This window comes from Lycium barbarum, chromosome 11 (assembly GCF_019175385.1).
Source record: "Lycium barbarum isolate Lr01 chromosome 11, ASM1917538v2, whole genome shotgun sequence".
In the NCBI taxonomy this organism is placed as follows: domain Eukaryota; kingdom Viridiplantae; phylum Streptophyta; class Magnoliopsida; order Solanales; family Solanaceae; genus Lycium; species Lycium barbarum.
In genome coordinates, this window is record NC_083347.1 from 2,740,824 (window position 1) to 2,763,686 (window position 22,863).

General features: G+C 33.4%; 1 protein-coding gene across 1 annotated transcript; it reads right to left on the reverse strand.

The window, feature by feature from the left end:
- Positions 1–1,754: 1,754 nt before the first annotated feature.
- Positions 1,755–10,798, reverse strand: LOC132616891 (glycerophosphodiester phosphodiesterase GDPDL4). The gene is made up of 9 exons (XM_060331650.1): positions 10,520–10,798; positions 8,963–9,256; positions 7,860–7,975; positions 7,173–7,674; positions 6,201–6,239; positions 4,961–5,245; positions 4,045–4,187; positions 2,702–3,179; positions 1,755–2,390 (listed from the first exon to the last, which is right to left on the reverse strand). The coding sequence occupies exons 1-9, from the start codon at positions 10,629–10,631 to the stop codon at positions 2,092–2,094; spliced, it is 2,268 nt and encodes a 755-aa protein (XP_060187633.1). The 5' UTR covers positions 10,632–10,798; the 3' UTR covers positions 1,755–2,091.
- Positions 10,799–22,863: the final 12,065 nt, after the last annotated feature.

Here is a 22,863-nt window from a genome sequence, read left to right on the forward strand (position 1 = left end):
TTCACTAGCAACAGTTGTTATTCAAGCTCAAAGACAACATCATTTTTTTTTGTTTTCAACCACATATTGTGCAGATAAATACTTTTCTCCATCTCCTTTCACCACAAACTCCCCCTTACTTTCATTTTGCTGCTACTCAACCCTGAAACATTTCATTTTGGTCCAAAAATCTTGGTAGGTGCAGTGTCGGCTCCTTTAACTTTGTCAAATTACATCTTGACAGCTTAGCCTATTGCAGCAAAGATATAACTAGCATTATTGTTTGTGATCTGCTGGTGGAGTGCATGAACGTCACCACTTATCTCTACCATGTAAAATCGATGGCCAGAAATACATTTTAAGTTAACAAATGTGGATGTTAAACTAGTGTACTTCCAGCATGTTACCTGGAAGAGTGCCCTCATCATTTGATCTAATGAGCTAAGGCCCTGGTTTTCCAAATTACTGCAGGTATCTGAAACGGTAATCAACTTGCTGAAGGGTTTGCTGGACCTATCATAAGAAGACACCCAAAATGGTGTAGCACGCGAGGTAATCAATATGATCGAGCTAAGGTTGAAGCAGCTAGATATGAGCAAGTAATCAACATCCAAATGCTGATCCTAATCCTACATCATACAGGAGTTGGTCAAATTATGTGGCTGAAACTAAGTAGGGCCTTCATTCTTTGTGTAACTGCTTGTGGAAGAAAAATTGCACCTGAACTTTTTACTGCTCTTACCGAGCAGTAATGCAGTAATGCAGCATGTATAGCGCATACTTTTACTCCCTGAAGAGAAAGAAGCCAGTAGTTATGCTGACGAACTTCTTAGCTGACAAACTTCTATACTGTTTTATTTATGTTATAAGATTTCTGTGTCAGTTACAACTTCGATTTGGTTATCTAATCACTCTTATTCCCATTAGGAATTTGCAAATTTCTTTTTTGACTGGATGTAAATAGTAAGCAATTATCAGTGGAATCCTCAATTGCCAATGGAAAGAAACACTGCTGTACCATAAATTTACCTTTAATTTACCAACGGAAAAGGCTCAAATATATCATCGAATTATCGGAAATGGCTCATGTATGACACTTATCAATAGTTTGGCTCATTTATGCCATCGAATTATTGGCTCATTTATGCCACTCATCAATAGTTTGGCTCATTTATGTCATCGCCCGTTATCAAAATGATTCATCCATATCATTTTTCATTAATGCCGGTTTTATAATACCAAATATGACATGCGGCCTTCAATTAGGGGTCCACATCGTTTAAATAAACTAGCCCAATTTTAAATCTCAAAAAAAAATCCGACCCATACACCCTACCCACCCACAACCATAATCTAGTTGGAGGCCACGTGTCAAATCTGATATTGTAAAATCGGAGTACATAAAAAATGACATGAAAGTCATTTTAGTAACGGACGATGGCATAAATGAGCCAAACGATTGATTAGTGTCATAAATGAGTCATTTCAGATAATTTGACGGCATAAATGAGTCAAACTATTGACGAGTGGCATAAATGAGTCATTTCCAATAATTCAATGGAATATTTGAGCCTTCTCCGATTTACAAACATTGTTTTTTGATGTTCATTTTCAGCTTGCAAATTTCTTGTCACTGAAGTTTTAACGCGCAATAACCATCTTATACAAAGCCTTTTCTCTCTTTACAGAGGATTGGCGGGCAAAATTGAGATCATAAGTCAATAGGTCTGCAACATTTATTTGCAATCGCAGGTTACATGAATGGAACAGAAAGGTTGTGTATGAAAAATACTAACTACACATTGATCATTGCTTAAATCCAATACAGAATTCTTACAATAAATAGGCAATTACACCCAAGACCCACTCAATCTGACCCCAAATGGAAAAAGGAGAGGAAAGGAACGAAAAATAGAGACAAGAATGAAAAGAATAAACAAAAGCTGAAAATTTGGTACGTGGAAAATACAAGGAAACGATCACGTGTTAAGAGAGCTGCTGATCGGAGACTACTGCAGCCGCCATGAGCGACTCCATAATTTACCAGAAGTTTTATCAGTAAGATGCCGAAACAAATTGTACAAAATGGTGCAACCAAGGCAGAAATGGTCATCAAGATACCACGATCATTGCAAGAAGAATTGCAACTGAGCTCATGAGAATGCTACCGACAAGTGAGGATTGGCCATTTGGAGGAGGATTGGGACCAGCAGCTGTAGACCCATTGTCGCTAGCTGGGTTAATCTTTGCAACAGGTGGAAGAGGTGGCTCAGTCACATCTTTTTCGGTGAGTACCGGGTTAGGAGCTTCGGCTGGTGGCATAAACTGAGGAGCCATGAGAGTTAGGAGACTCCCAGGTTGAACAGGGCTCATATATGGTGGCAAATCTTTGAACCCTAAACAGCGGTTCCCTGTACATTCCCAACAATTTGTATAAGTCAGAATTCTGAGGATATCTAGTTAATCTGGCATCTTGTATGCACAACTTAACGGATATGACCAAGCAAAAGCTTTGGTAAAGCATACACAAATACAGCAGATTGCACCGGAGATGGAGATTCATTTCTACCGGATGTTGTTTGTGCATAGAGTCAGAACGATGAATCTAGAAACTAAAACAGGAAGAAAAGGCAAAGGAGGGGGGGGGGGGGGGGGGGGGGGGGAGTAGGAGTCGGGGTTGGAACATGGTGTGAGAAATAACAAAGCTATATAAATAACTTACTTCGGTATCTAGCCGCAGTGCCAGGGTATTCTGTAATAACACCGTCAATGCCAGCTCCAAGAACATAGTTGTTTAACTCAGCAGATGAATCTGAGAAAAAGTCCCATGCTTGAGACACAAACTCATTGTTGAAGAGTCGTACATATACTGGGAGACTTGCTGACTGCAGCTTCTCCACAACATTCGTTTGACCAATGATATATGCCTCATCGTTGGGAAAGACCGATTGCTTAGTTATGACAACCGATTTTGCAAAGGTCTTGATCTCCAATAAAGTTGAGTTCTCAATATCCCCAATATCATCGTCAACAAAATAAACAAGTTCATAAATACTTTTCTTAAATTCTTCCAGAACAGAACTGTCATTTGATTGGATCATAACTTTCTTAGCTGTCTTATTGTTGTAACCAGCTTTAGTTAAGGTGTCCATAACAGCACCAGTTACACCTAATCCCTGCTTTGCCAGGTATGCTGCATTCTGCATGGAGCCAGAATATTGTCAAATAATGAACAAGGAGGTCAAACCTCCATCGCACAAAGATATTCATGAACATTAGATTTCTCCAAAAATAAACAAAAAAATGCGGCTACTTAACTACATTTACTATTCCAGACTCTTTTTGTGATGTTAAAGTTTTTTTATTTTTCTTATAATCCATTGTATACTGAACGGGTAATAACCTTCATTAAGTCATGAAAATAGAATTATTATGATTTCTGCTACTAAGAAGGTAGAAACTATGGTATTTAGGAAGCAGTCAAAATTCCTTCGGTTGTAACTGGAATGATATGCATTGCATCCTTTCTGTATCCTGCCGAGGAATTAACCTTCAAAATACTAGTCACAAATTGAACCCATTTTCCTTTTGAAAACATACCATTTTCCAAAAGAATTTTCTGGTTCCAAATTCTTTCTTGGGACAGAAGTTTGGCCTTTTACACAGCATTTAATCACATACTCCCTCTGTCCCAGTTTATGTGGTATAGTTTTACCAGATACGGAGTTTAAGAAAGAACAGATGACTTTTGAAACTTGTGGTCTAAAACAACCCATAGATATTTGTGTGGCTGAAAATCATTTCATTAAGGGGAAATTTAAAGTTAAACTTTTTCTAATTATAGAAATGTATCATTCTTTTTGCGACAGACTAAAAAGGAAAGTGTATCACATAAATTAGGAAGAGGGAGTATGCTATAGCATAAGAAGCTACTGAATTCTCACTCAGAATGAGAAGTGATAAGGAGTGGATATGTTTAGGATTCTAAAGTAAGCTTACACTTAGTTGAGGCATAAGAATGTTGGTATAAATAAGGTCAGTAGAACTGCCACTGAATAAACTCACCTCTATGTTTATCATTACACCAGAAACAGAAGTAGCATTTTTGGCAAATGCCAAGAAGTCCTCTAACGACATAATTTTCCCATCAATTCTGGCCTTTGGATTCCGTAACAATCTAAATTCTGACCACCGGTTTGATATGGCCGCTGCAAGAAATTAGAGCATGTTTAAGTCAGTTTGAAGCAATAGTAATTCGAAATTTCAACTGTAGTGCATAACCTGCAATGAAAAATGATTAGAAATGAAGGTCTCTAGAAAATTCGAGAACATAAGTCTTAAACAGAGCTTGCAGAAAGAGGTATGCCACAAAAGCATGTCAAAGTGGGAAAGACCAAAGAGGCCATTACTAAACCAAAGCTAATTTAAAGCCAAACAAGAATCCGGTTTTTGTCATTCTTTCACACATTTCAGAAACAATACAATAGTCATTACGATATACAGTAGAACTGCTATTCTTAATGAGGAAGGAGAACTGGGATGATGAGTTCCTACAATATTGCGCTCCCCTCTCTTAAGAGTTTATATGTGCAGTTTAAAACAAATTAACAAGCTACAAAATAAGTACCTAAAACTTGGAATCCCTAATCCCTGATAGTGTTACTTGTGCAAAAGATAAATGCATGACAGTAAAGAAGTGCCAGATATGAAGGTGATAACAAAGACGATACAGAAGAGAAACCATCTCATTTTCTACAATTTTTAACAGTCTTGATCCAAATGAAAATAATTGTGGCCAAGATACAAGTGTAACGTATTTGAGGGCAAGCAAAGAATAAAAGTTCTTGAGGCATGCAATCTTCCATTTTTCTTTTATAAAGAAAGTTAGATACAGATGTGTCGCAGAGGCATGCAATAAGTAGGAGTGAAACATGATAAGCCACATAATTAACACTACAAATTAACAGTTGCTTCAACTTACGTGTCAGCTTTTGAATGTCGCTCCAATTAAGGTTGATGGTGAGTATTCCATTTTTTATATGAAGCTCCGGGACATCTCTAGCATTGGTCATGAATGGCGATTGGGCAGCAGTGGTCTTGTCTACCAGATTTATTGAACCAAGGCAGAAGGGTATTCCATCTTTTGTCATTTGGACAGGACATCCAAGAACATCTGCACCATCGTGAGCAGCTTTTGTATATGCTAAATCTGTACAACCAGGATAGTCACCACTTGCTCCTTCAGGTGAGATAATCTGAAGCTTTGCTGCAGGCCAACAGGAGGAAGTGGGAAAACAAGAGAGAGGACATGGATCAATAAGCGGTCGTTTGGTGAATTAGTTATGCATGGATATCATACAGTTAATATCTTACAGTGAATAATAACCTCGGAACTGTTATATGCTGAATGATAGCAGAGATTTTCGTGCAGGGAATTCCTACTAAAAGGTTTTTCATCTTATATACTGGTATCCAGGTATTGCTAATACATGTAATCCTTTTCACATTGTACAACGGGAAAATAATAGATAAATCATGTTAGTATTAATAATGCAGAGTTTAATAAAGGAAACCAATTCTTTATCTATGTGAGATTTTACTGGAAATTCTGTCATATTAGTTACGAAGATATTACTTTAGCAATGCAGAGTTTTATGTTACAAAGTAAACGTTGTACTTCTGTATTGAGATTATTTTTTGTTATGCAGTCAACCAAATGACCCCTAGGAGCAGAAGACAAAAATGATTAGTAAAAAGAATCTTAATGGTATTCCGGCAACTAACAATAACTGAATCCTAGGAAGTTCAAGAACCATGGTCACATTGTTGAACCGTGTTCAAGAAATGGCAGATTAGCTTTCCATAACCCATAGCAACGCCTACAGCTATTTTGCCTAGAAAAGTTCAACTTTCAGCTTTGCTTTAGTCTTTCAAAGTTCAACATGGTATGTTGCATGTAAGTCAAGTTTGACAGGGTAAAGCTCATTTACTTAGAAAGCTTTTATCAAATTCAAGGTTTCAAATTTTAGGAAATGAGTTGACTCCATGTTCAATTCACTTTTAACCAAAAGTGTGAATAAATTCATTCTACTTTCAATCTCCAAATGTGAATATTTGAAAGCTTTGCAAGATAACATGCATTGCCAAGATTACAATGAAAACCTTTAAACACATAAAACAACATAAATCAGTCTGGAAAAGCATGTATATCAGCAGCATACCTTGAGTTTTATCATTCTTGCCCAAATGAGAGAAGCAATCTGAAAGATTAGAAAAGTTTAGAAACCAGGATAAGTACCAAAGAACAAAGCAGATCAAAGAAGCATGGCGTTTCCGAACCAATTCAGAATATACATCGACATTAAATGCAAAAGAGTTCCAACAATAGATTCATACTTCAATACGAGGCAACTTACATGCATTTCCCTCTTTCGTAGTGTGACACTTAAAAACACTTTCTGAAAATACTGGTCCAACACAAACTGCAAACACTTTCTGAAAATACTGGTCCAACACAAACTGCTACTATCTCAAAAAACTTTTTTAAAAAGCACTTTTGATAAGAACTGTACTTCTCAAAATAAGCTGATTTTGACAGCTTGGCAAACAGGCCCTAAGAGTAATGCAAAGCAGATAACAAATACTATTCTTGGAAAAAATATGAACATCTAACACGACACCTTAAGGATGTAGGAGTAGCCCATGATTTTTACAAATCTCTTTCGGTGCTCTTATAAGCCTGATGTAAGACATTACAACTCAATAGCCTTAAGCAGGTCCAACCTGATTTAGGGGTTCCGTCATGGATTTGAGCACGAAATTACAAGTTGAGACGCTTACACTAAAAGGTTGACTTAGATAGCATGTGAAAGAATTTGAGCATAAAAACCAAACTTCAAGGCTAAGAGTGGAGTAGCCGAGATCTTTATGAACTCTTTAGATCCCCCCCCCCCCCCCCCCCCCCCCCAAAAAAAAACCCAAACAAATGCCCTTACACCCTTCAAAGAGTTTTAAATTACTTAAATTTCCTAGAATTGGAAAGGAGCATTGAGAGCTTTTCTCAATGAGTAATTATGATTGACAGCCAGATGTAACTCATCTGGAATGAAAGAAATGAAAGTGTGAAAGCAGTAAACAAAGCTTATACTAGCACGCACACTCTCAACACAGAATCAAACTAGATTGTCACTTACCTATTGATGCAGATGGAGTCATTGGGAAGTCAGATAGCACTCCGTCCACTGAGAACTTGCCATTGTCAATAAATTTTAAATACTCAGCTACAGGATCATAGCTATAATTATAAGCAAAAGGTACGTCATTAACAAAGTCGGCTGCAAAAATCTCAAGACCTTCCGTATGAGCATCCAAAACGACTGAGGTATGTGGCTGCAAGTACAAGCTGCTGTCCACTGGCCAGATATAGTGTTTGGGAACAAGAATCCCAGTGGCAAAGGTTTTAATAAATGTGAGATTCTTTACTAAAGAACCATATGTTTGATTTGTTGATGGCTCCATATCATCCTCGCCGAGAAACCGGAAAACACGTTTTGTCACTCGTGCATTCAATCGCGATGCGATATTTTGGAGGAACTTCACCTCAGGTGATGAAATATAGTTGACAATGACACTTCTAGATAGGGAAAGAACAAAGCTTCGCATACTCAGATTGCGCTGGCTGTAGAAGGAATCATGCTGGAAATGTATTTGCAGAAAAAATGAGTCAATTAATAGCTATGCCAACACAAATTTTAACATACCACACATCAAATGCAGTGATGCGCGGTGTGAAAATCATCTTGTTTCTTTTAGATTCTTAGAGATCAAAAAACTGAAAGTAGGCAACAACTACTAAAAGCATTCTGTAACCAAATGCCTACCTGGATATTCAACCAGAATCCTGGAGGTTTGACCTGGGTAGCTACATCCTGGACAGTAAGAATTTGCTGGGGAGTGCCATCAAATCTAGGCGATCGTGAATACACTCCTTGTTTCACTGTTTCAGGCATCAAGATTAATCTCTTTTTAGTAGAACTTCAGATCACCAGAGACTAACTTTTATCAAGCACATAACAATAACAGAGCAACATGTTTTGCCATCACATTTACATTTGACATGATCCCTTTTAGTCCTAAGGAAATACACAGAGCAACTCATTTTCTAAGGTGATTTGATTCTTCAATTTAAACATAAAATTAAGATAGTGATTGCCGGGAGCGGAGAAAATTATGTGACCAAATATATCATACAAATAATACTAACATATTATGATGCAGAAAGACTGCCAATTAGCACTTCATCAGAGAGTCAAACAACAACAACAACATACCCAGTGAAATCCCACAATGTGGTGTCTGGGGAGGGTAAAACCCCCACCTTGGAAGGTAGGGAGGCTGTTTCCGAAAGACCCTCGACTCAAAAGTTTTACTCAGAGAGTCAAACTTTTAAAAGATAGGACCAAGTTATTCTAAAAAATAAAAACCTAGATTAAGTTTTTCATCCATCTATCCTCCGTATTCGAGTGCAAGAAACAAGTTTTGAAGCATGAATGTATAAAGAAATGGTCATATGGTACAACATGCAGTTCCAACATATCAGAATTGTTTTAGAACCAAATAAATGCAGGTATAACACTATAAGGGTAGGACAACAGAACCTGCACTAACCTCCCACGTTAAAAGAAAAGAGGGGATTGACTGTACACCTTGTCAGACCAGCAAAAAAATGAAAGCGAAGACAGAGAAGCTAAGCACCGTTTAAAATTCTAAATGAGTAAAGCCCTGATATTAATTCGTTTATTAAGTAAAATAAAAATAGTGGATACGCCTCTCACTTAGATATAAAAGCAAAAACTGGCTGCTTTGGAGTGTAAACCAAGGCCTTACCAGGTGTAACTGCTGATCCAAACAGCCATACACATATATAGCACCATAAAATCTGAAGCTTATAGTAAAGATGAAAAAGGTCATGAGTTAATCTTACAGCTGACAAGCGCCAAATCCTTGAAGTTGAAATCTACAGAAAACCATCCTTTCTGAGGAACTCCATTCACCAAGTAGGTATTCTCCTTGTTTTTGAAGAGAGTTTCGACGTCAGAAGCGTTGTTAAGCTTGATATCAGGAAAACAAATGCCGACCCTGTCTTTTGTGAGTTGAACATCACACCAAGCAGTCCAATTGGCCGAGCTAATTAAAGATGCGAACATATAGGCATTGAAACTTGAATCAGGAAGTAACCCAGAAAATCCGCCGCGAGCTATGACTTTTGGTGCATCTCCTGCAAAGCAGAAAAAATTGGCTTATGTTCTCCCTAGCTGTTAGAGCTATCGAAACCATTATCAGGTTTCTTTATCGGAACTTCAGCTAACAGCATCATACGAACAACCAGTACCGCTTAAGAACGTGGCTCCTCTACTACATTTAAATCACTGCTGCCTAGGCAGCGGGCTTACTGTTAAACAGGTAGTTTCACATCCTAGATGCAGCTTTAGATATACCTTAAATTAAACTAACTTGATCAGAAATCGCACAAAATGATCAGTATAAAACAGCTCAAAGGCCTCTACAGCTAAATAATTCAAAAGGAACAAATCAATCCTAACTATTCTCCTGCTCTAGTTACAATCCAGTAAATTTTAGGTAAAACTATTCTAGGCTACAGAATTTAAAGTTTTTTTCACGATTTCTTCGGTAGCTGTAGAGCTAAAGTGAACTTCCGTCGATAATTCTTCTGAGATTTAAATTTCTACAAAGCAACTAATTATAACAAATTTTTAGCTGAAAAAAAAATATAAAAAATTAAGACATCTGAAGAACTTATCATGATTTCTTCGACCAATTCCTTCACAGTTAATCTGAATTTCCAGAGATATTGTAAGCTTTTCAAGTTTAGAGCTAAAGTAAACTTCCGTTTATAATTTTACTGAAATATTCAAGTCTACTAAGCAACTGCTGTAACAAATTTGTAGCTGAAATTACTAGTATAATCAACACATCCAAAGAACTTATCATGATTTCTTCGATTCCTTCACAACTAATCTGAATTTCCAAAGATATTGTAAGATTTTCAAGTTTAATTGAGTAGAAATGTAACTTCCTTGCTACGCTTTTATATAATTATAACAAATCAACTTGAGGAAATTATTATAGAAATATAGAGAGAGGAAAAAGGAAAAAAAGAAGAAGTTACCGCTGAGTATTTGCGGTTACATCGCTAGATCTTTGACAATTCTAGGCCACAGAATTTAAAGCTTTTTTTCACGATTTTTCGGTAGCTGTAGAGCTTCCGTTGATAATTTTTCGAAAATATATTATGATTCTATGAAGCAACTGTTGTAGTAACAAATTTTTAGCTGAAAAAAAAAAAAACTAAAAATTAATGCATCCGAAGTACTTATCATGATTTCTTGGATCAATTCCTTCATAGCTAATCTAAATTTCTCAAGTTTATACTAAGCTGATTCATGAGTAGAAATATAACTTCCTCGCTACGCTTTTATATAATTTACAACTTGAGGAGAAAAGAAAAAAAAGAAGTTACCGCTAAGTGTTTTCCATTTAGAGGTAACATTGCTAGATCTTTGAGCAGCAACAAATGCAGCTGAACAGCAAAGCAGCAACAATAGGCATAAAACTGAACGCATTTTCCACATTTCCGGCGAGTTTAGCCGGCAAAAATTGTAAGGACAAAAATAGAGAGATTTGTGTGATGAAAATGGAAAGGAAAGTGGGGAGTGATGATTCTAGACAAGTTGAGACACTTTCAGAGAGAGAGAGAGAAAGAGTGTTTGTGACTGTGGGCTACTTTAGGCTGGCATCTTTCTTCCACTATTTATGTATACAACTATTAGTTGTACTTTCGTTAACGCGTCTCTCGCTGTATTTTAAATAAATACATCTTTAGCGGCTCATGTTGGCGGCTTCCCCGGTTGGTTAAAATAATGGGGTTTCTGTGATGCATCGTTAAAATGAAACAAAAAATGTGAAAGCTTGATGCACTAGTCAATGTTCTTCAAGTACTTAGGGGTCCTTTGGCGAAAACAAGTTAATGCAAGATTAGTTATAGATAAAATGTAATGCAAAAATTGGTAATGCAGTCTATGATAAGAAAATGGACCTTGGATGAGAATTGTTCAAAATCATGTAAAGAGATTGATGTTTCATCTCCACAATCCATATCGATGTGGAAACCCGACGGCTTTGCAAGCACTGGACTAGACATCTGTAGCATGGAGAATATAAATGAGAGCGCAACATCAAGTAACCAATGAATTGTGGGTCTAACTCTGATACTATGATAAGAAAATGGAAATTTTGTCTAATTCAATTCAAAAGGTAGCTCATGAGACGAGGATTGTTCAAGACTAATTTTTCATCCCTGCCCTGATATGGGAACTCAATGGTTTATGCAGGAAGAGCCCATTTGGCCATGAGAATTATTCACTTTTTTCCGAATTAAATTTTCACTTTATTTCAAAATCAGTGTTTGGTTATAAAAAATTCAAATCCAACTTGGAGGTTTGATTCTAAAATGTGAAAAGCGCATCAAACCTGTTTTTCAACTCCTCCTTTATGAATTTTAATAACGTATTCTTTTCTCTCCTTTACAAAATTATAACCAAACAAAATTCCATTTTCAAAAATTTCAAACAAACTGAAAAAAAATTGAAATCTATGACTAAATGTCTACTTAGTAATATAGAAGTTGTTATGCAGTGAGCCAGCAAATGAATACGAATAATAGTAATATACGGGTTAAAATAATACAACATGACCAAAAAAATCTTTGCTAAATTTTATAAGTAGATGAATTCTTTACTTGATGAAAAAAAAAAAAGATGAATTCTTTACTTCACCAAGAGACCAACCAATCAATATATGCAAATTTGCAATGCTAAATTTATACCAAACTAGTTCTCCAACAACCAAACGCGTACTTAACTGTTTTACTGCCTTATTGATGAAGCTTGTTAAACATAATGAGTAGCAGTAGCGCTAATAATAATGGAGCCATTTGCGCTGAAGGACCAGCTGACTGGCTATAGTAAGTGGCTTGTTGTGATTGGAAGACAGCTAGGCGGTGACCAAAACATGGGTCAGCGGTCGCTGGCCCCCTGCTTACGTGTCACCCTTTCCAATAATTAAAATAATGGATAATAAATGAAAGGTAGTAAAACTTTGTCCGAGTCTTTACACAAAAATAAATACACGAATCGTGTTTGCACAGACATTTATATTGTTTAACTATAATAAATAATGCATATTCTTACCATATCAGATTATTTATATTTAAAAATAGAATTACCTGATATTTTTATTTTTTTTACTATTTTGAATCACTTACTCACGGTTAGATTATTCATATACATATTTGATGGGGATAACTAGATAAGTATTAATCTAAATAAATATTATGCCTACTACAGTTGTATAATAACAGCAGAGAAATTGGTTGAGCACCATGAAGTTTGAGATTCAAATCTCAGACAAATATGCTAGATTGTTTCTTCCCATCTGTTTTAGTCTTGATGGAAAGAAATATCTGATTCTTGTTGCTGATGGAAGGTGGCAGAAATTAATTGAGTTTCACGCAAGCTGGCCGGACATTATGGTTATAAAAAATAAAAAAAAATCAGAGAAGAACGAGCAAAAGGATCACGTTGTCCTGGGGTAAGGGTGGCATGATACGGTATTTGAAACTTCGGTACGGTAATCGGTATCTACCATACCATGCCCACCCCTATCCTGGGGTCCGGTGTATCTACAAATGACATGCCTGGCTTCTTTGCTCCTTTTACTAGATAATTTTTTTTTAAAGGTATGAATAAGTCCATTAATATTGATGATGTTGAAGAAACTAATCTCTTTCATATATTTTAGGGGAATTACAGCTATTAATTTGTAATTTCAATTCTAACTCCAACTTTCTTTTTGTATTTTCCTGTTGGTTTTTCCAAACGGGACAACGAGTTGAGATAAAAATGACTACTTGAAAACGACCCAAATAATAGGAAAATACTAGTTCAAATAAAATTCCCCTATAATATCAACCATCAATGTGTGAATTCATATTAGCCAGCTAGTTTTATTAAAATGTTTTTGGCAATTTCTTAGATGTAGGCCACGCAATGAATGATATTATTATCAACACCCTTGGTCTCGACATGGATTGATGCACATTCCTTCGAAGATTTTGTGCATTTCAATTTGACCAATTCAGCTAAATAATCAAATAAATTTTTATATATATTATTTGTACAATTTATTTTTTTGTATTATCACCTGATATTTGAAACTCATTATTCGGCTAATTCAGATTGTCGTCACAAAGACCTATCAAAAGAAGGACCGCTCTTTAACTCGATACCGTGATTAAAGTACACTTTCCTTGTCCATCTGGAATGTTTCTTTTTTTTTTTTTTGTCTTATTTTCTTACTATTTGTTTGTCCTTCTACGAGTACGTGTTCCTTTATTTTTGGTTTTGCAAAGTTCGTTACAGATGTAAATTTAATTATATGATACTTTTCATATGAGACCAGTAAAAAATATTATGGGATTTATGTAAATGAAACACATGATATCTTTCTAACATCGATCATTTTCTTCTATTTCATAATACGTTACTCCCTCTAATCTAATTTATGTGATATTTTCACTTTTCGAGATTTAAAATGTAAGATGTTTGACCAACATTTTTAGATGTAAATTTGTCACTAAATTGATATGATCAAAGTTGCAACTTTAGTATTTTTCATGTAGTTTTCAAATATATAAATTTTAATCTTAAGATATAGAGTTAATCTAATGCAATTTAGCTTCAGAGTTTAGTCAAAATGACTATTGAAAAGTGGGTTTCAGAAATTATACTGCATTAAATAATATTTGATAACCCGTGACACAAATATATTAGCCGTACAGCCGTACTTATATATCTTAGGTTAAGGCGGGTGTTTTTTCACCTTCGTCTTGTAGAGTCCGGAGCCTAAATGGCATAAATTTGCTACAAAAAAACCCAAAGGGGTTGCCCTTTCCACAATAAACCAAAAGGGGTTTATCGTGGAGGGGGCAACGTTTTACAAAAAAAAAAAAAAATTGTCAGATCGGAATTAAAAAATAAAAAAAATAAAAATTGTCAAGCAAAACTTTGGCTAGCCAACGTTTCACAAAATCAGATTTTGCATTGGCTGGCCAACGTTTTACAAAATAAGATTTTGCAAAAACGTTGGTCACCCAACATTTCACAAACTAAAGTTTTTTTTTTTTTTTTTTTTTTTTTTTTTTTTACAGATGAGGTACCTTTTGATTTTTCCCTTTTAAAATTTCAGTGAAGCTTCTTTTTAATTCAAACATACACCACAAGTCATATAATAATTAACTCAAACAAATATTCTAACTCTAACCTTTCATACAATAATTTAAAATGCGTTTTCTAATATGTGAACATAAAAAAAAAATTAAAAATATAAGTTAAATAAACGTCACACATTATCTGAATAGTAAATGTTAAATTAAATACGTAATTAAACACCACAAGACATATTATATATTTATTATAATAAAGACAACAACATATTCTTGGAAGATTACATAAGAAAACAACGATCGTACAACTTAGGCAAAAACATAAAAACCAACAAGCAACAACACCTACTGATTTCTATCGGGGCATCGATTCTTGTTATGACCTGTTTGCTTGCACGCTACCCCGACAGAAATCAGTAGGTGTTGTTGCCTGTTGGTTTTTATGTTTTTTCCTAAGTTGTACGATCGTTGTTTCCTTATGCAATATTCCAAGAATATGTTGTTGTATTTATTATAATAAATATATAATATGTCTTGTGGTGTTTAATTACGTATTTAATTTAACATTTACTATTCCGATAATGTGTGACGTTTATTTAACTTCTATTTTTAGTATTTTTTTTATGTTCACATATTAGAAAACGCATTTTTAATTATTGTAAATGTTAGAGTTAGAATATTTGTTTGAGTTAATTATTATATGACTTGTGGTGTATGTTTGAATTAAAAAAAAGCTTCACTGAAATTTTAAAAGGGAAAAATCAAAAGGTACCTCATCTTCATAAACAAAAACAAACAAAAAAATCTTTATTTAACATTTACTATTTAGATAATGTGTGATGTTTATTTAACTTATATTTTTAGTATTTTTTTTTATGTTCACATATTAGAAAACACATTTTAAATTATTGTATGAAAGGGTAGAGTTAGAATATTTGTTTGAGTTAATTATTATATGACTTGTGGTGTATGTTTGAATTAAAAAAAAAACTTCGTTGAAATTTTAAAAGGGAAAAATCAAAAGGTATCTCATCTTAAAAAAAAAAAAAAAAAAACAAACAAAACAAAACTTTAGTTTGTAAAATGTTGGGTGACCAACGTTTTTGCAAAATCTTATTTTGTAAAACGTTGGCTGGTCAACGTTTTACTTGACAATTTTTTTTTAATTTCGATCTGACAATTTTTTTTTATAAAACGTTGCCCCCTTCACGATAAACCCCTTTTAGTTTATTGTGGAAAGGGCAACCCCTTTTGGTTTTTTTGTGGCAAATTTATGCCATTTAGGCTCCGGACTCAGTCTTGTATAGGCAATTTATTCAAAGTCAAGGATGTAACATAAATCACAAATATAAAAGAAAAGAAGTGAGAACCACGAATTTTGTAAAAATGATGAACAAACATGAAACAACAGCTATAAAACAGCAAGCAGAGAGCTATAATGGGAGTCTTTGATGTGACTGACCACTGTCTTTGTGCATCTGAATGTTCGAATCTAATAATACACATAACTTTAACTCGTATTCTCGTAGTTGTATTATTGCATCATGGGTGTGTTGGTACGGAGGAAAATGTTATCTACGCAAAATATTTTCTTAGAAAATAATTGATCTTTTTCAAGTATTTGTTTGTGTTTGATAAGTAAATAAAAATATTATCTCAAGACATGTATATATAATTTAGGTAAACACTATGAAGGTGGAGGTGGGGTGGAGGGTGATGGGGGCTTTGTGGGTGAGTTGAGGATGGGGAATGGGAGTAGTTAGGGCGGCGGAGGGGTTCGGGGTGGCGGGGTGGGGGATGGAGGTAGGGGCGGGTGTGGGTGGAGTGTTTGGGATATCGAGAGAGACAATTAGTGTCACTTGTGGAATTTATTTTTCCCACTTAATTTATCATTTTCTTGATTTTTAAGATATTTATTTTTTAAAATAAAATATTTTCAAAATATTTGACCAACTAAACATGAGAAAATTAAAAATATCTTCTAGATGTTAAAATATATAAAAGGAAGTTTTATTGTTAGCGGTAACTATCAAAATTACCTGCATATTTTCCAAAAGCACAAACATGCATGTTACATGATGTAAATCAATTGCTAGTATATAATTATACTTGACTCCAATTGTACATATATATAATGGTTAAGGTTCCCTTTTTTTTTTTAATCTAAAATGAAATATATAAATATACAATATTACCTCGATTTGCCTATATATTCTACTCCTTAATAGTTAGTTAATACTTAATACTGGTCAATCTATTTATAAATAAGATGAACGTGCAGTGCCAACATCATACATGATTAGCAAATAAACTTTAATGAGCTTTTGAAAGCTGCACTAAATGCTACCCACATTTGCCACACCAAGTGATTATGATACGAGGCAAAAGTAGACTACTCTAAAAGGGAAACTGGCAATAATACTATATGTGCCTTTCCAAACTGCGATTCAGGTTTTATATATGTAAATGAAAAGTTAAATATATCCAGAGTTTCATGGTAATCAACTCATCTTGATTTGGGTTGGAAGTCCCATTTTACAGGTAAAATGCTTCTTATCAAATGTGATTTCATAGTAGAGTTTGGATCAATGGCAAAGCCACATAGATTGAAGGGTGGAGCCACATCTTTAGCTACGGGTTTGGCAGCACTCAGTAGTTTTGGCTCAAACTCGATATTTGTATTAATAATTTATTTTATATATATAAATAATATATTCAGAACTCATTAAATAAAAACATTTATCGTCCAAAATCCACAAATTAAAAACTCTTGGTCTGTCTCTGAGTTGAACACCCCCATTAGAAAATTTATCGTGTATATAAAAAATTATAGTACAACATACATAGGTGGAAAAAAATTATGACTTCTCCACCAAAGTCCAAAGTTTTTCCAAGAAAATAAAATAAAACAACATAGAGTTAACTAGTTAATATTCAACATTACCATGGATGCTCATCGTAATCTAATTTATTTAGCTTTATCTAACTTTTCTTTTTTTATCTAACTTTTATAAATTCCTTTCCGACTGAGAATTATGTTTGGCCATTGAAAAACAATGGTGGGTGAGAAAACTTTATTTTAAAAATAAAATTGACGGGTACGACGGTTGGGGAATAGATTTTGCATAACATTATGAAATCACGACTTAATTAATCCAATCTATACAATAAAAATTAAAATAAGCTTGTTATTGTTAATGGATGGAGCATAAAGTTGTATTTTAATTTGACAACTGAAACAAACCGCTATCATAAAAAAGATACAATTAAGCACTACGCAATGTTCAATGGAAAATATATAATTAATAATGTATTACGTGCATAGTATTCTGTTCATAGGACATAGTGGGTACCAACGAAGATATAGTCATGGGCGGATGTACCAAGAGCCGGGGTGTTCGCCCGAACACCCTAGATAAAAAATTACAGTGTATATTTAGGGTAAATTTTATGTGTTTATGTACATATATTAACTTTTGAACACCCTGAACATATATTACAGTGTATATGTAGGTTCAATTATTTTTCCGAACACCCTGAATGAAAATCCTGAATCCGCCACTGGATATAGTCCCCCGAAAAATAAAATAAAGTAAAATAAAAGATTATGTGCCAATAACGACGTGTCCAGTTAAGATGTTTTGTCCAAAGGAAAGGAATATTTTAGTTCTAATAATAATTTATGCGTATTAGTACAAAACAAAATATTTGCAAACATTGCATGTGGCCAACAGTTAAAATAATTTGGTGAATTGGTGCTAAAGACAAAGCTAACGGATTTTTGTAAAGTTTCAGAGGCTAATAAAATCTATGGACTCAGTAACCGGAGCCGAGCTAGGGGCTTAACGAGGTTTATTCCGATTTTCTTCGCTAAGAAAATTATATTGCATACATAAAATTAGAATTATATATATATTAGATGTTAAATTTTCTTAATTTATTTTCTGATATTCAAAGTTCCTTAATAAAAGAATTTGATTCTATCATTAATTACACTACGCGTTTCACAAGATCGATGGATTTAGAAAGTCAGTAACAGTTGCCTCCTATGGGAAAACATATCTTAATGATAAAGAAGTTTTTATTCAATTTACAGGCTCACAAGTTTGAATCCCGACTTGACAAAATGACCCCGTAACTTCAAGAGAAGGGGTGTTCTATTTTTTTTTTTTAATTAGAAAAGTAGCATACAATGGGGGTAGCGACTGTTTTTAAAAATACGAAACTCTGCTAAATTGTAACATGATGTATAAAGTTTGACACATGGCCGGTACTGGAAGGTCGGATGGAGTAGTGTTATAAGCTTTGAATGAAAGGCCTGATAAATGGTGACAATAACTCTAATTATCCTAAAGTAACGAAATTCCTTGTCGTATAACGACCTGCACGAATGTTGTAATGACTGCCCCCTATCTCCGACATGGACCCGATCAAAGTAAATAATAATAGTTTTTAATCTCTATTCAATAAAAGTTGTTCTAAAACTTAACTCCAAGATCATCATTTTAGCAATGTCTTGCACCTTAATTGCCGTGGAACACATGAACTATTTTTTCAATGGGACATTAAAGGGATAGGTAGATTTTTGGATTTAAGGACAAATGATTGATTAGTCAATTCTCCCATAAAAGATCCTTGGAAATAAAATTAAACATTTTTTAAGGCAAAAATTGTTTATATTTGTTTATAATGAAAGTATTACAATATCTGTGATGTATGGATGCAGAGTGCTTATATGAAATATGATGCAAGAGCTTATCTCATATTAGCGTACTTCAGATTCAAACCCATAATATCATATGTTTTTTGGTTGATGAATTTAATTAATTATGAGGAGTTACAATATCTTAAGTAATAAAAAATGTCACCAAATTATTGTATAAGAAAGTTCCTACATGGGAGCTAGATTGGCATATCGCCGCACATGAGTTGGCAGATTGGAGGGACGGCTCTCTAATAATTCATGTTAAATGTGACTTTTGATTGGGTCCAAGGACTTAATCAAGAAATATTATCTTATTGTTTTAAACTATAGCACGGCTAGTGTACTCTTATCACGAATCCAATATAGATTTTACTCGAATATCAGCTAACTTAATTTACTTGACTAAGAATTTTACTAAATAAATCCAATAAGAAACTCGCAAAGTACTAAGCATTGAACCTACATCCCATTAGAATTAGACATTTCATTTCTGTATTATAAGAATTAAAAGAGGAGATTAATTGAAATATGATTTTTTTGTTCTGGCCAATGTTTGTCACCCACTTTAAGGCTCTGATTAATTCGAATTCACCTGTCGTAAGACCTGTTAAAGGAGAAACGCTCTTTACAAAGATTTTTTTTTTAACTTCTAAGGATCGAATTCGAGAACCCGTTAAATGTGTGAATCATGCTGTCAATTTGAAGATATATAATTTGAGTTGAATGTGTGAAGCATGCCGCCAATTTTTCATTCTGAGCCTCAATTCAACAATTCTAAGGTAGAATTGGTGGTGAGACCTATTGGCATAATGTATACAGAACATTAGAATTTGAAGTCTCATTAAGACATTAACTACTATTAAAATCTACTTTTCTGTTTCTTATTGAAAAATATGAAACGAAATTCTTAAGCGGAGTTGTCACCTTTTGATCAATCTTGATAAATAAAAGAAGAAACTACTATTTGGAAGAGAAACAAACAAAAATAAAAAAAATGATACATTTAGATTCGGTATAAAAAAAGTTGGAGAAAAAAACAAGACTAAGAAAGATTTCAAGAAATGTGCACTAAATCCAATCCCCAACTTTGATCTTTTCAATCCTCAAAAAAATTACAAAACGAAAAAGAAAAAGAAAAGGAAAAGGTCCACAAATTTTGAACAATGACGTTTTGCTCCAAGTTGCCGTTGGATATATCATATATTCAACCGCAACGGACTATAGTGGGATGAATAAGATTTCTCCACCTTAATTTGAAATCTTGACTTTGAGTTTTTCGATATAAAAAAAATCCTGATAGTAAATACTTCATTCTTAAATTTGCGAATTCAAATTATTCGATATTCCAATACAAATACCGAACACCGAGTAAAAAACTTTAAAAAAAAACATATATTGAAGGAGCGCACTCGGATACGCGCTTGTGTGGCCTCATAGAATTGTTCAACAGAAAATGACGCTATAGTTGTTTGCACGATGAAGTAATCTATTCCACATTCAATTTGCCTTAGCAACTTGTTTGTTATTTTGTCAATTACTTCCTAGTATTATTGTTTTTCTTCTTGTTTTTTTCCCTTTGTCATGTCGTATTCACTAGTTAATTAAAAAGAGCTATATGATGTTGTCGAAATTTATTTAATACAATATAGTACGAACTCTTGATTTTGAGATGCTCGTAGTGAAGTCAATATTTAAATGTACATGGAAAAATCATACATTTTCTGGTAGTTTCGTCAATTTTCAAAGTGGGCTCATCCTAAAAACAGCCCTATGCTAAATTCTGGATAGCTGTATAGAAAAATTACGTAATAATACCTATTTAAGACTCTATATTATAAAATATAAAAATATTTTTTCTTATTTATAAAATATACCAATAAAATTACAAAGTATATCATATTTGGATTTAATGGGATACCCACAATTTTAGGCTTTTTTTAAAGAAGAAAATCTGATTTTAAATGTGCACTTAATTCTAACATAGTTACCATTTAACTTCTTCTTCTTTTTTTAAAATATTTCTCTCTCTCTCTCTCTCTCTCTCTCTCTCCCTCCCTATATGATAGACACCATTTTCATAGCTAAAATCCACTTCTCTCCTAGTATAAATTTTCAAACCAATATTACAAAGTATTTTTTTATTACTAACTTGTGTAAGTATTTTTTTATTACTAACTTGTGTATTAATTGTCTATAAAAATTGATTTGTATTGTTTTGAGATATATATGATCATTGTGTGTTTTGAAAATCTGTGTAAATTATATAAACTGTAGTTTTAAAAAATGTTAAAAACTAATATATGTATGAAATGTGTATGGAGTCTGCTGTATGTCAATTTTTAGTTATGTGCGGCACAATGTGTATGAAATGCAAATAAATTAGATATCAATTAGTCTTAAAAATGTTGAAAACTGATATGTGTATGAAATGTGGATGGAATTTGATTTGTATTAATCAGAAAACATATTATACATATATATTTTCTCATAATCTATACATACTTTGATTGAATTTTATACAATTTATATGTACTTTATCATATCACAATATACGTACAACTTTTATACATATTTCATACATTGAAATTATAACGAATTTATACATTTATACATATTGCATACAAAAAATTAATATATATTTATTTTCTAGTGTATGAAATTTGTATGAAATCTGGTTTGTATCAATTACAAGTTTATTATATATATTTTTCTCAAAATTTGTACATTGATTAGATTTTATACAATTTATATGTACTCTATAATAATCAAAATACACATAAATTTTTTATTCATATTTCATATATAAAAATTATAAAAATCTATACAGTTATACATATTGCATACGAAAATTATGCATATATGTGTTTTTGGTGTATGAACTTTGTACATAAAAATTATCGATTATAATGAACTTTTTCAGTAAAAGTTAGAGAAAATTAGGTAACAATATCTCTTAATTTTGAATGGGGAGAGAAAAATAAATGAAATAAGGAAGCAAAAGTTGGAGAAAATCAGGAACTATATCTCTGAATTTTGAATGGAGAGAGAAAAGTGGATAAAATAAGTAAAACGATTTGCTTACCTTATTTAATGTGTTTTATTTACTTTTTAATTCACCTAATTCGTATAGATTTTGTAACAAGTCTACTGATATATTTCGTAAACTGAAAAATATCGTCATGTTATGTAAATATACCCTCTTATCATATACATATATGTTTTTTGCCCCAAATTTATTTAATACAATATAATACGAACAAAGACTTGACTTCTTAATTTTGAGATGCTTGTAGTGAAGTCAATATTTAAATGTACATGGGAAAAATCATACATGTTCTCGTAGTTTCGTCAATTTTCAAAGTGGGCTCATCCTGAAAAACAGCCCTATGCTAAATTCTGGATAGCAAATCTTCAAAGACAACTCCATATCTCAAGCCCATTGGGCCCAAACTGAGGCGGGCTTCCATTTTATCAACAATTTATTAGTTGACGAGGCTTTAGAACTCCTCTTTTTTCTTAATGAACCAACTAATATACATTTTTGGCAGCTAAAGGGAGAGAACTTGTGAAGCAAATAGATAGCTTACACATATGCAAACCTGTTTTAAATAAATTTTGTGAACCTTTCGGAATAAATTTTGTGAGGCTATTCTCTCGAAATATTTTTGGGATTATTCAGAGCGTTGACTCTAATTTTGTACTCCCTTAAAATAGTGAATTGCTATCCTCTCCGGTTATGTAGTTTTAACGACAAAGCTAGCTTAAATCTCTGGGTATCTCTTTGTTGTGTCATATATCATCGTTGGGTTTAATTTTAATTAGAAAGTTGTCACATACTTTGTTTTTGTTTTGCCTTTTCCCTTTCTTTCTTCAAGAA